At 58.6% G+C, this 12,037-nt stretch overlaps 1 protein-coding gene across 1 annotated transcript; it reads left to right on the top strand.

Moving 5' to 3' along the window:
- The first annotated feature begins 3,970 nt into the window (after positions 1-3,970).
- Positions 3,971-11,041, top strand: LOC120874789 (aldehyde dehydrogenase family 3 member B1-like). Its single transcript, XM_040256470.1, has 10 exons — positions 3,971-4,126; positions 5,842-6,004; positions 6,501-6,611; positions 6,796-6,951; positions 7,165-7,239; positions 7,333-7,414; positions 7,675-8,061; positions 9,071-9,237; positions 10,253-10,352; positions 10,623-11,041. Exons 1-10 carry the CDS (start codon positions 4,068-4,070, stop codon positions 10,805-10,807), a joined length of 1,485 nt encoding a protein of 494 aa, XP_040112404.1. The 5' UTR covers positions 3,971-4,067; the 3' UTR covers positions 10,808-11,041.
- Positions 11,042-12,037: the final 996 nt, after the last annotated feature.

The following is a 12,037-nucleotide window of genomic DNA, read 5'->3' as shown; positions in this document are numbered from 1 at the left end:
AGCCACAGCTCTATGTCATGTTCAATGACAGTAGAAGACGCCGCCGCTCACAAAGTTATAAACACATGGCAAATGTTAAGATCTGATGAGGCTGGGCGGTGTGTGTGTGTGAACGATCGTGCGTTATCCTGTGTATTTTCTGTATGCTAGAAATATTACATAAGGTGTAAAGAAAAAAAGAAGACCGTTTGCACCCCACATGCTAGAGTTCTCCATATCCTGAAGTTTAGCATGGTTAAGAAGAGCTTGAGCTCTCAAGACCACGCATTTCTCTGGGTCAAGTTTCTTGAACAGTTTTTGCAAACTACGATTCAAGCCCATCCTGGGACCATAGCCCCCAGCTGTCCCTTCGGCTGGTGATATGAAGGGCAGGCAGGCACCTCTGGTCCCGCCTCTGCTCCTGGCCACACCTCACCTGGCTGGGCCCTTGAGGCTGGAGAGGACACACAGACTTCTGTCCTTCCCCCCACCCCTCAGGCCTCTCACTACCTGCAGTGCTTTGAAGTTTCTGGAAACATCCAACCCGCTCCCATAATGACCTTCCCGCAACCTCATGAGATGAGTGTCATGATTGCCTGCTTTCTCCCCATTCTATGGATGGAGAGACTGAGACTCTGGGCATTCAGGACAGGGTTGGTTCCCAGCTGGGGAGCTTCCCTGTGGAAAAGCCAGAAGGGAGGCTGCCAGGGGCCCAGGATCTGTCCCAAAACTTACTGGGTAGCTTTTCCTAGGAATGACCAGGGAACCACCTTTGTTCCCGCCAGGGAACCCAGTGCCACTTTTGAAATCCATCTGAAATTCGAGATCATTTGGAAGCTGGTAAAGATGCTGATGCCAGGGCCCATCCCACACCTGCCAGGGCAGAAGCCCAGAGCAGGGCCCTGGCATCTTCAGGTCCCCAGGGCAAGTTTGAGGGTCCCCAAATTAACCTGTTGAGTCCCACTGAGGAGGCCAGGGTCCTGGAGTCCTGGGCACTGCTGTTTCTTTTCTCCCCAAGAAGGATCCTTTTCACAGGGCACCCAGCCACTTGGCCCTCTCCCCTTCCTGCCTAAAGGCTTCCTAGTGACTCAGTGGCAAAGAAACCTGCCTGCCAATGCAGCAGATGTGAGTTCAGTCTCAGGGTCAGGAAGATCCCCTGGAGGAGGGCATGGCAACCCACTCCAGTATTCTTGCCTGGAGAATCCCATGGATGGAGGAGCGTAGTGAGCTACAGTCCACGGGGTCACAAAGAGCTGGATGCAACTGAGCACGCTTGCACACAGATACGAGTTTGGGGAGACACTACTCAGACAGAAGTCTGGGAGGTCTCACTGGAAGATCTTGGCCTAGAGTCGGCTGCTCTGTCCTGAGGTTTGTCATATCCAGTCCCTCCTTGCCCTCCCCTAGCTGGTAGTCACTTCCTGGAAAACACAGGAACTACACTGCCGCCCCAAACTCTGCAAGACCCGACCCCCCATCCATATGGATCACCCCCTGTGACATTCTCATCAGGGGGATCATTCCTGTAAGCACCCAGTGTGACCCCAGACTTTCCCCTTTCTACCTCACCCCACCCTTCAACCATCACTGATTCTTTGCTTCCCTGGAGCAGCAGAATTTCTTTTAGGCCTTTCTTCCCTCTGAGAACTATTTGTTTACATTCTTTGCCCATTTTTTATTAATATTTTCTTTGCCACGCCGCACAGCATGCAGGAATCTTAGTTCCCCGACCAGGGATCGAACCTGCCCCCTGCTTGCACTAGAAGCACAGATCTTAACCCCTGCACCACCAGGGAAGGCACGGAACTGTTTGCAAGAATCATCTAGTGGGGTGGCTCTGAACTAGGGACCATGTCATTCCCCTAGGCACACTTGGCAGAGTCTGGCGACGTTCTGGTTTGTCATAACTGCAGAAGTGTAGAGCCGGGGAAGGCCAGCAGTTGCAAAAGCTGAGACCTGGGAGGGGAGGACCCCCGCTGGAGCCCCACCAGCGCATGGGTCTCAGACTTCTGTCCTCCAGAATTGGGAGATTGTAACCCCGCTGTCTCCAGCCACCGCTGTTGTGGTGGTGGTTCGTTAGCGCAGCCCCAGGAAACTGATCCGAGGCATTTGCAGAGCATGTCGCCATGGTTGCACTTGGCATTTCACAGTTGTTGCGGAGGCCGAACATACTTTCATTTGCTTGTGGGCTATGCAGGCTTCTTGTTGGTTGAGTTCAATGTGGTTTAGTTTATTTAGTTTTTTGTTTGCTTGTTTTGGCCCTGTGGCTTGTGGGAACTTAGTTGCCCAACCAGGGATTGAACCCACGCCCTTGGCCATGAAAGCATGGAGTCCTAGCCACCAACCACCAGAGAATTCCTTGGTTTGTCTCGCTTTAACAGCTTTGAGGTACAATTGGTGAATTGCACATTCTGGTGGTTCCCAGGAGGCGGGCTGTACCCCATCCCACCATATCCCACCCCTTGGCTCTTCAATTGTTCTTGCCAGCACTGACTTCCCTTCTGGTGTCTTGTGTGGCTCCCACTGGCCTGGTTCCCATTACAGCCAAGGAGCACCTCACATGCCTGCCTAGGTGGCAAGCTGGTTCTCACGCTGTGCCTGGATCTGCTCTCCATAGCCCTCGGCCATGGAGTGATCTTGATCTCTTGGGACAGGCTTGGGAGTGAAGGGCAGACAGGGGCAAATCACACATGACGGATTAGCAGTGGGGCCTGAGCGCATCTTCTGCTTCCTAGAACCTAGGAGGTTCTCTAGAAAGACTGGGGGAAAAGTTAGTAACCAATGCTTATGAGCCCTGATTTCGTGTCAGGAACCACGGTATCTATATCTATTCTTTCTTCACTAGATTCTCTAATTGCAGTTGCTGCCTCGGGGAGGCTCGGGGAGGCTCAGGGAGGTTAAGCGACTTGCCTGTGCGGTGTGTTTAGTCACTCAGTCATGTCTTTCTGACCCCGTGGACTGTAGCCTGCCAGGCTCCTCTGTTCATGGAATTCTCCAGGCAAGAATACTAGAGTGGGTTGCCATGCCCTTCTCCGGGGGATCTTTCCCACCCAGGGATCAAACCCAGGTCTCCCGCATTGTAGGGGGATTCTTTACCATCTGAGCCACCAGGGAAGTCCAAGTAACTTGCCTAGGGTCACACAGTAAATAGAAGAATAAGGGGAAAAAGGAACAAGATGTGACACCCTGTGGCCACAGGGGCCCCTGGCCCATCCACTCTCTCTGTGCAGCTGCCAGGGCCCCTTCCTCTGCCCTGAGGATGCCAGTCAGGCACATGAGGAGAGTGCAAATGAAGGAGCCCTGCGGGGTGGGAATGAAGGCATAGACATGAGGGTCTGGTGGGGGACCTGAGTGGCTTGAAGAGCTCTGCTGTCTGAGGGTGTCCTGGAGGAGGCTGCCAGGGTCCCACTGACAAAGTATTGATGCTTTCAAACTGTGGTGCTGGAGAAGACTCTTGAGAGTCCCTTGGACTCCAAGGAGATCAAACCAGTCAATCCTAAAGGAAGTCAACCCTGAATATTCACTGGAAGGACTGATGCTGAAGCTCCAATATCTTGGCCACCTGATGCAAAGAGCCGACTTATTGGAAAAGACCCTGATGCTGGGAGAGATTGAGGTCAGGAGGAGAAGGGGACGACAGAGGATGAGATGGTTGGGTGGTGTCACCAACTCAATGGACATGAGTTTGAGCAAACTCCAGGAGATAGTGGAAGACAGAGGAGCCTGAGGGGTTACAGTCCATGGGGTCGCAAAGAGTTGGACTCTTAGCGACTTAGCAACTGAACAACTACCTTATCTTTCTCTTTATCAGGTAACTTTCTGCCTGTCCTTCCCAGCAACCACAGCATCACCTGGAGTTACTCGGAGTTGCCAGACCTGTTCCGGGGGCCAGCTGTGCCAGGTGAGGCAGCCACAGGAAGTGCTGATGTGTGAATCAGCAGGAGGCCAGACCAGCTGGAGCTTCGGTTTGGTGATCTGTCACCCGGGTGCCTCTCCACCGCCAGACAGACGTGGGCACAGGGCGTCCGGTTGAGGGGCTGCTCAGGCAGCGGGCAGAGGCGAGGTGAGAGCGCACATCTGGAGGCAGAATGTCAGGCATAAAGCGCCCAGGCTTGGCAAAGGATCCAGGGTCGGAGTCCACACCAGGGTACGTGGGGTCGGGGGTTGGGGGGAGGGGCGGGCCAGCAGCACAGGGTTGGGGAGGGGAAGAGAAATGGGATCCCAACCCCGTGGGGCCTCCAGGGCTGGGGGTCCATGGGCCTGGGGCCTGGCTCAGTGCAGGGAGATGGTGCTGCCCTGCCCCCTGCTCCCCGCTCCCACTTCCAACCCCTGTGACGCCTGGGAACGCTCTTGGAAAACCTGCAGCCCCCATGGGCTGGCCTGGCCCGGGGCAAGGGTAGAGGCTCCCCAGGCTGGGGGAAGAGGCCCTAACCCTAAACGAGGGAGCGGCTGACCTCAGCCCTACCCAGCCATCTGCCTCCTCATTTGATTGGGCAATGGTAGAGGTGGGGGGCTGAGGATATGGTCCCTGGGCTTTGATTCATTCTGGCTGCATTCAGCCCTAGAGAGGCTCTAGAGAGCCTTGGACAAAGCCAGAGCAGGGCCAATGCGACCAGGCACCACTGGAACTCCAGCAGGGAAAGCTGGGTGGGGCGGGTGACGCTGGTGCCTCTGGGGCAGCCCTGGAACTTGAAGGTCTAAGGGTGCTCTTGGCCACCGTGGACCGAGGGTGGGCAGGGCTGGTGGCCAGAGGCAGCCCCGCAGGCCCAGCTGCTCCCGGCCGCTCAGGAGAAAATGGCCCTGGTCCATCTTGACGCTGAGCCTGGGCCTGGGCGGGACTTCCTGATCTCCCTCTGCCCCTCTGCCATCTGGGGTGCGGGCGGGGGTTTAGGTGGGACCAACCTGGGCCCGGCTGTGGGAGGGCATAACTTGGGTCCCCTTCCAGCCCAAGAAAGGGCCAGGATAGCTGCCCTGCCAACCACAAGTGGGAGCAAGCAGGTCCTGGGTTCCCCCTAAGAGCTGAGCTCCCGCTGCCCACCTGTTGAGGAGCCTCACCCACACGGCCAGCCTTCCCCCTCCCACCCAGCAGGACTTGCATGTCCCTCGTGTTCCCAGCCCAGGTCTGTGCTGTGCACACCCACGGAGAAGTCTGTCCCCACTCCCCAGGTGAGGAGACTGCGGCTGAGAGAGGAGGAGGGGGCGGACGCTGAGACCTGCCTCACTCCACGGTCAGGGCTCTGAGGCAGAGGTCCTGGGCTCAGGCCTGTGAGATGCTGCTGGACCCTGAGAGTAGATGGCTCACATTGGCACACAGAAAAAGAGAGACAAAGACAGACACAGAGAGACACACAGACATGGACAGAGAGACACTCAGAGAGACCTGGAGGCACAGGCGATGGTGTGGTTTTGGGGCCCTGGTTGGGGTGCTCAGAGATCTTTCTTGCTCAAAGTCCAGGTATTTCCCCCCAGAGGCCCTCCTGGGCTCCTTCTTCCCACCCGCATGCCTCATCCCCCTCCCCTCCCAGCCCCGCCTGGGTTCCCTTGGGTGTCAGACCAGGGCCAGATGGGCTCAAGGCTTCAGGCTGTCAGCTGAGCCTTCCCACAGACACCCCGCCCACGCCATTGCGCCTTGTTCCAGGCCCACCTCCCCAGGGCACAGGGAGCCGTCCCGTGCTCCGGGGCCGTGCAGCACACCCCAACCTCAGCTTCCCCATCTGCCACTGCAAAGTTCTGTGGTCTCTGAGGCAAAGAACCCCTCGAGGCCCCGTGGGGATGTCCATGGGCCCACGTGGGTGCGAGTAGGGGCTGTGGAGGGGTGGTAGAGGTGGGGGCACCCCAACCCACACTGCCCCCGCCCTGCAGGATGGACCCCTTTGCAGACACCCTGCAGCGGCTGCGGGAGGCCTTCGTCTCGGGGCGCACGCGGCCGGCCGAGTTCCGGGCCGCCCAGCTGAAGGGCCTGAGCCGCTTCCTGCGAGAGAACAAGCAGCTTTTGCAGGAGGCGCTGGCTCAGGACCTGCACAAGGTGGGTGGGGGGCGGCGTGGGGGGAGGAGGGCGGGGGTGGGGGAGGGCAGGCAGGGGTGAGTGGGAGCAGGCAGGGGTGAGGGGAGGAGAACAAGGGTGGGGGGAGGAGGGCAGGGGTGAGGGAGGAGGGCAGGGGTGGGGGCGGGAGCCAGCTGCATCCCCAGCTCAGTCCTGTGGTTCAGCAGACTCTTCCCTGGGCTGCTAGCTGCTCTATGTCAACTCAGTAAACCTGTAAGGCAGGTCTGACTGCTGTCCCATGTCACAGATGGGGAAAGTGAGGCACGTGGGAGTTAAGTCACTTGCCCAAGGTCCCACAGCCAGAAAGCGGCAGAGCCCAGGACCCATGCTTCTCACTGCAGTTCCCAGGGGCTGGCTGTGCTCACTCTGGAGACTGTCTCCGTGTCCACCCTGAGGACTCTTGGGGACCTCCAGCACTAGATCCACTCCCCTCCCCACCCCGCCCAGGCCTAACCCCCGAATCCCACCTCTACCACAGGCGGCCTTTCAATCGGACGTTTCGGAGCTCATCATCTGCCAGAATGAGGTCGACTTGGCCCTCAGGAACCTGCACACCTGGATGAAGGACGAGCCAGTGGCCAAGAACCTGGTGAGACCTCTGGCCGGGTAGGACAACTCCAGGGCGGCCCAGCCCAGGCCCTGGGTGAATCACTGACTTTCTTGGGACCGTGGCCTCCTTGAGGGGACGCCACTGCACAGGCAGGTCGAGGGCTATGAAGGGTGGGCTTTGGGGTGATCCTTAGCGAGGCCTCACTGTCCGTTCCACACCCCAGATCACGCAACTGGACTCAGTCTTCATCCGGAGGGAGCCCTTCGGCCTGGTGCTCATCCTGTCTCCCTGGAACTACCCCCTGAACCTGAGCCTGGTGCCCCTGGTGGGCGCCCTGGCTGCAGGTGAGAGGACGCCTCCACCCTCATGCCCCCTGCCTGTCCTCCCAGCTGCCCCCAGAGCCAGGAAGGAGGAGGGGGCTGGCACCAGGTGGCTGAGAAGGGCTGGTTCCTGTCTGGCCACCATCCCTGGGGCTGTGTGGCCTCGGGGCCAATAAGGCGCCTCTCTCAGCTGCACTAGGCGGGAGGATCCAATGGAGACGGGCGTGGCTACACATGGCCCCGCCCTCTCCTGGCCCCGCCCCGCCCCGCAGGTGCTGAAACCCTCAGAGATCAGCAAGAGCACTGAGAAGGTCCTGGCCGAGGTGCTGCCCCGATACCTGGACCAGGTGAGGGTGAGCCTGTGTCCCATACGCCCACTCCCACCAGTGGGAGATCCTGCAGGGTCCTCTGAGCCGTGCATCCCTCCCGCCCCCTTGCAGAGCTGCTTTGCCGTGGTGCTGGGCGGGCCCGAGGAGACGGGGCAGCTACTGGAGCACGAGTTCGACTACATCTTCTTCACGGGTGAGGGTGGCCCCGGCTGGTGTCCTGAGGAAAGAGGGATGCTGGAGAAGAGGCTGGAGAAGGCGGGGGAGGGAGGAGGCGATGGCCAGCGGTGTGGAGCATCCCTGATGTCAATCATCTGGGGCAGGTGGGCCTGGCAGGGTGGGGTCCTGGGGCTGCAGGGCGGGGGCAGATCCCAGTGGGTGAGCCAGGATGGGGCCAGGAAGGTGGTGCCTGAACCATCCGGCCAAGAGCAGCTGAGTCAAATCCCATGTTCCCAGGGACCCCTCATGTTGGCAAGACTATCATGGCTGCCGCCGCCAAGCACCTGACGCCCGTCACGCTGGAGCTGGGAGGCAAGAACCCCTGCTATGTGGACGACGACTGCAACCCCCAGACTGTGGCCAACCGGTTGGCCTTCTTCCGCTATTACAACACAGGCCAGACCTGCACGGCCCCCGACTATGTCCTGTGCAGCCCCGAGATGCAGGCGCGGCTGGTGCCTGCCCTGCAGAGCGCCATCACCCGTTTCTATGGCGACGACCCCCAGAGCTCCCCAAACCTGGGCCGCATCATCAGCCAGAAGCATTTCCAGCGCCTGCGGGGCCTGCTGAGCTGTGGCCGCGTGGTCATCGGCGGCCAGAGTGACGAAAGCGATCTCTACATCGGTGAGCCCCGCCCTCCCTGCCATTGTGCCCCACCCCCATCCACACCCCAGCGAAGGCCCCTCCACGCTGGGGGCCACAGCTGGGCCCCGAGTCTGGGCTCTGAGGCTCCCCCGACCCCACCGCTACAGCCCAGCCTGGTGCCACGACTTCGTGACCCCGGTGTTTCCTGGTGCTGGGGTCTGAGCCCGCGACCCCACGACTCCACACTCTGGCCCAAGTTCTCCAAGCTCAGTTCAGTTCAGTCGCTCAGTTGTGACCGACTCTTTGCGACCCCATGGACTGCAGCATGCCAAACCTCCCTGTCCATCACCAACTCCCAGAGCTTGCTCAAACTCATGTCCATCGAGTCGGTGATGTCATCCAACCATTTCATCTTCTTTCGTCCCCTTCTACATTCAATCTTTCCCAACATCAGGATGTTTTCCAATGAGTCAGTTCTTCGCATCGGGTGGCCATAGAATTGGAGTTTCAGCTTCAGCATCAGTCCTTCCAATGAATATTCAGGACTGATTTCCTTTAGGATTATTTAGGTTTCCAAGCTCAGACCCCAGAGTTCTAGGCTCAGCTTCCCAACTCCAGCCCCACGATCCGCTGCTCCACGGGCCACACGACCCCAGGTGCTACGCGCCCACGATTCCGGTTCTCAGCTCCCAAAGCCCGTCCTGAGCGTCTGCTCTGCTGTGGACAAAGAACCCTGGTCTCCTGGACCAAACGACTCAGAGCGTCTAACAGTCTGGGACCTGGGGCCTCAGACTCTGGGGTCTAAGATCGGGTCACCCTCTGACTGAGACCAAGGCTGAGTGATTCTCTGGGCCCCACGGGCCCCGGTCAGGCTGGGGAGCCCCTCGTGGTCACTTCCCCGGGGCTGCGGGGAGCGTACTGTCCCTGGGACATCCGGGTCTCTGGGCCCTGACAGCCCGCGGGCCCGCCCACCAGAGGCCTTGCCCACCGAGGCCCCGCCCACCAGAGGGCCCCGCCCCTGGGCTGAGCCGGCCCCTGTCTCTGGCAGCCCCCACGGTGCTGGTGGACGTGAAGGAGACAGATCCGGTGATGCAGGAAGAGATCTTCGGGCCCATCCTGCCCATCATGAACGTGAGGAGCCTGGACCAGGCTATCGACTTCATCAACCGTCGGGAGAAGCCCCTGGCCCTGTACGCCTTCTCCAACAGAAGCCAGGTGGGGCTGGACGCAGGTGGGGGCAACAGAGGGGCCCAAAGTGGGTGAGACTAGTCACCTCCCTTTTCCCAGCCCACTTACAAGGGTCAGGGAGCAGACAACTCCAGGGTGACTATTCGGTTCAGTTCAGTTGCTCAGTCGTGTCTGGCTCTGCGACCCCATGAATCGCAGCACGCCAGGCCTCCCTGTCCACCACCATCTCCCGGAGTTCACTCAGACTCACGTCCATCGAGTCCGTGATGCCATCCAGCCATCTCATCCTGGGTCGTCCCCTTCTCCTCCTGCCCCCAATCCCTCCCAGCATCAGAGTCTTTTCCAATGAGTCAACTCTTCACATGCGGTGGCCAAAGTACTGGAGTTTCAGCTTTAGCATCATTCCTTCCAAAGAAATCCCAGGGCTGATCTCCTTCAGAATGGACTGGCTGGATCTCCTTGTAGTCCAAGGGACTCTCAAGAGTCTTCTCCAACACCACAGTTCAAACGCATCAATTCTTCACTGCTCAGCCTTCTTCACAGTCCAACTCTCACATCTATACATGACCACTGGAAAATAATCCAGGCCATTGAACAACAGCTCCCTGAATACAGGTGTCCCGCTGAGACAGGGGTGGGGTTGGCAGGGGCAGCACCAAGAACCTACCAACAGGTGGGCAGCCAGCTGCCTGCCCTGGCCGGGGCAGCCTCCACCCAGACAAGGAGGTGCCCTTTCTATCTGCTCTGCCCCAAACACCCTTCTTTTCCTAAATTGTGCAAAAGTTCTGTATGGGTGTGCAGAGTCCCTGAAGGGGGATTGGGCAGAGCAAAGGTGGGGCCCTGCAGGTGGAGCTGGGCTGGCTGCCTGTCTTCTGTGGCTGCTAACCCTAACAGGCACTTCTCAGGGCTGCAGGCTCCTCTTTGTGAACTCAGAGGGGCGACACTCACTCAGCAGAGGATGGAGACCAGGGAGGCACCTCTGCTCATTGTGGAATAAGGAGCCTATGCTCCACCCCTGACCCCGGCCTCCCCCTCCCACCAGGTAATGAACCAGATGCTGGACAGGACCAGCAGCGGCAACTTTGTAGGGAATGAAGGCTTCACCTACATGACTCTTACCTCCCTGCCATTCGGGGGAGTCGGTGAGCCCCACCCTCCTTCACCCTCCAGCCCCAACTCCCAGGGAAGCCCAGGTGGGCGCTCCAGACCCAGGAAGGTTCAGTTTGGCCTTCACTCACGGGTCAACATTATCCAGACCCCTGGCCTCTCAGGGCCTCAGTTTCCCTCTCTGCAAAATGGCTCATCGCATGGCCTGGCTTTCCCTGGGCTCCCTGCTGGGTGGTGGGCTGCTGCTGGTGGTGGTGGTGGGCTCCTCGGCCTGGCCTTAGACCCTCACTTTCATGCCTGTGCAGGCAAAAGTGGGATGGGAAGACACCACGGCAAGTTCTCCTTCGACACCTTCTCCCACCACCGTGCCTGCCTGCTCTCCTACTCGGGCCTGGAGATGCTGAAGAACATCCGCTACCCACCCTATTCTGACTGCAGACAGAAGCTGTTCACCTGGGCCGTGGGCAGCCACAGATGCACCCTTCTGTGAGCACCCTGCCCGCCTCCAAGTCTCCGTCCACGACCCCGCTATCCTGCTGCCACCTGGGTGCTCAGTGGCCCCCAAAAGGCAGGCGTCCTGTCCAGGAACAGAAAGGTCCTGCCCTTGGGGCTTTGTCTGAACAGACGCCCGGCTGGACAGACCTCTGGGCCACCAGTCCAGCCGCTTTCAGGACCAGAGTCCCCTCTGCAGCTTTCTGACAGATTTGTTGACCCTCTGCTTGAACATGTCTGGTGACAGAGAACTCACCCCCTAGGTTGAGCAGTCCTGGTGGTTAGGAAGGCCTTTCTCACGTCAGATCTATAATTAGGCTCCCAAAGTACAGAATGATTTCTGACAGCTCCAGCCACACCTGGTTTGGGAAGCTGGGTTTGTCTGGGTCTCAGTTTCCCCAACTGCAGTGAAGAACGTGGGCCCTTGGAGATGTCTATGCCCTCCAGGCCAGCGTCTGCTGTGCCCGTGTCTGCCCTCCAAGCTTGCACCTGCCCCCTCGCCCCTCACTCCTCTCAGCTGCCCCTACCCAGGAGGGAGCCTCACTCCCATCTCACAGGCAGGAGCCAAGGCCCAGAGAGGGCACCGACTTTCGGGGAGGAGGGTGTCGGAGCCAGTGGGGGCTGGGGGTCCCTCTACTTCCTGGGGCTCAGAGGGGCAACAGCCGGCCCACCTCCGGACTGGTCTCACCACCGTTGCATGCACATGTGTTGGTACACATAGCACAAGTGTGAACACACAGATCCTCAGACAGGCAGACACCAGCGCTCACACACACTTACTCACACACTCAGTTGGGGCTGGAGGCTGCTGTTTCTGGAGGCTCTTGTGCCAGTTCCCCGATGCCCTTCCTTTCTATGAACACCTTCTGAGGGTGTGGAGAAAAGGGAACTCCCCTACATTTTTTTGTGGGAACATAAGTCCGTGCAGTTACTATGGAGAACAGTACGGAGGTTCCTTAGAAAAACTAAAAATAGAGAAACTGATGACCCAGCGATCCCACTAGTGGGCATATATCTGGAGAAGACTAATTCAAAAAGATACATACACCCCCAATATTCATTGCAGCACTATTTACAACAGCCAAAATATGAAAGCAACCTAGATGTCCAACAACAGATAAATGGATAAAGAAGATGTGGTGCATATATACACAACGAAATACCACTCAGCCATAAAAAGTATGAAATAATGTCATTTGCAGCCATGTGGATGAACCTAGAGATTATC

This window comes from Oryx dammah, unplaced genomic scaffold, assembly GCF_014754425.2.
Source record: "Oryx dammah isolate SB20612 unplaced genomic scaffold, SCBI_Odam_1.1 HiC_scaffold_15, whole genome shotgun sequence".
Lineage (NCBI taxonomy): Eukaryota > Metazoa > Chordata > Mammalia > Artiodactyla > Bovidae > Oryx > Oryx dammah.
The sequence above is the reverse complement of the archived record's forward strand: the minus strand, read 5'-3'. Positions and strand labels throughout refer to the sequence as shown.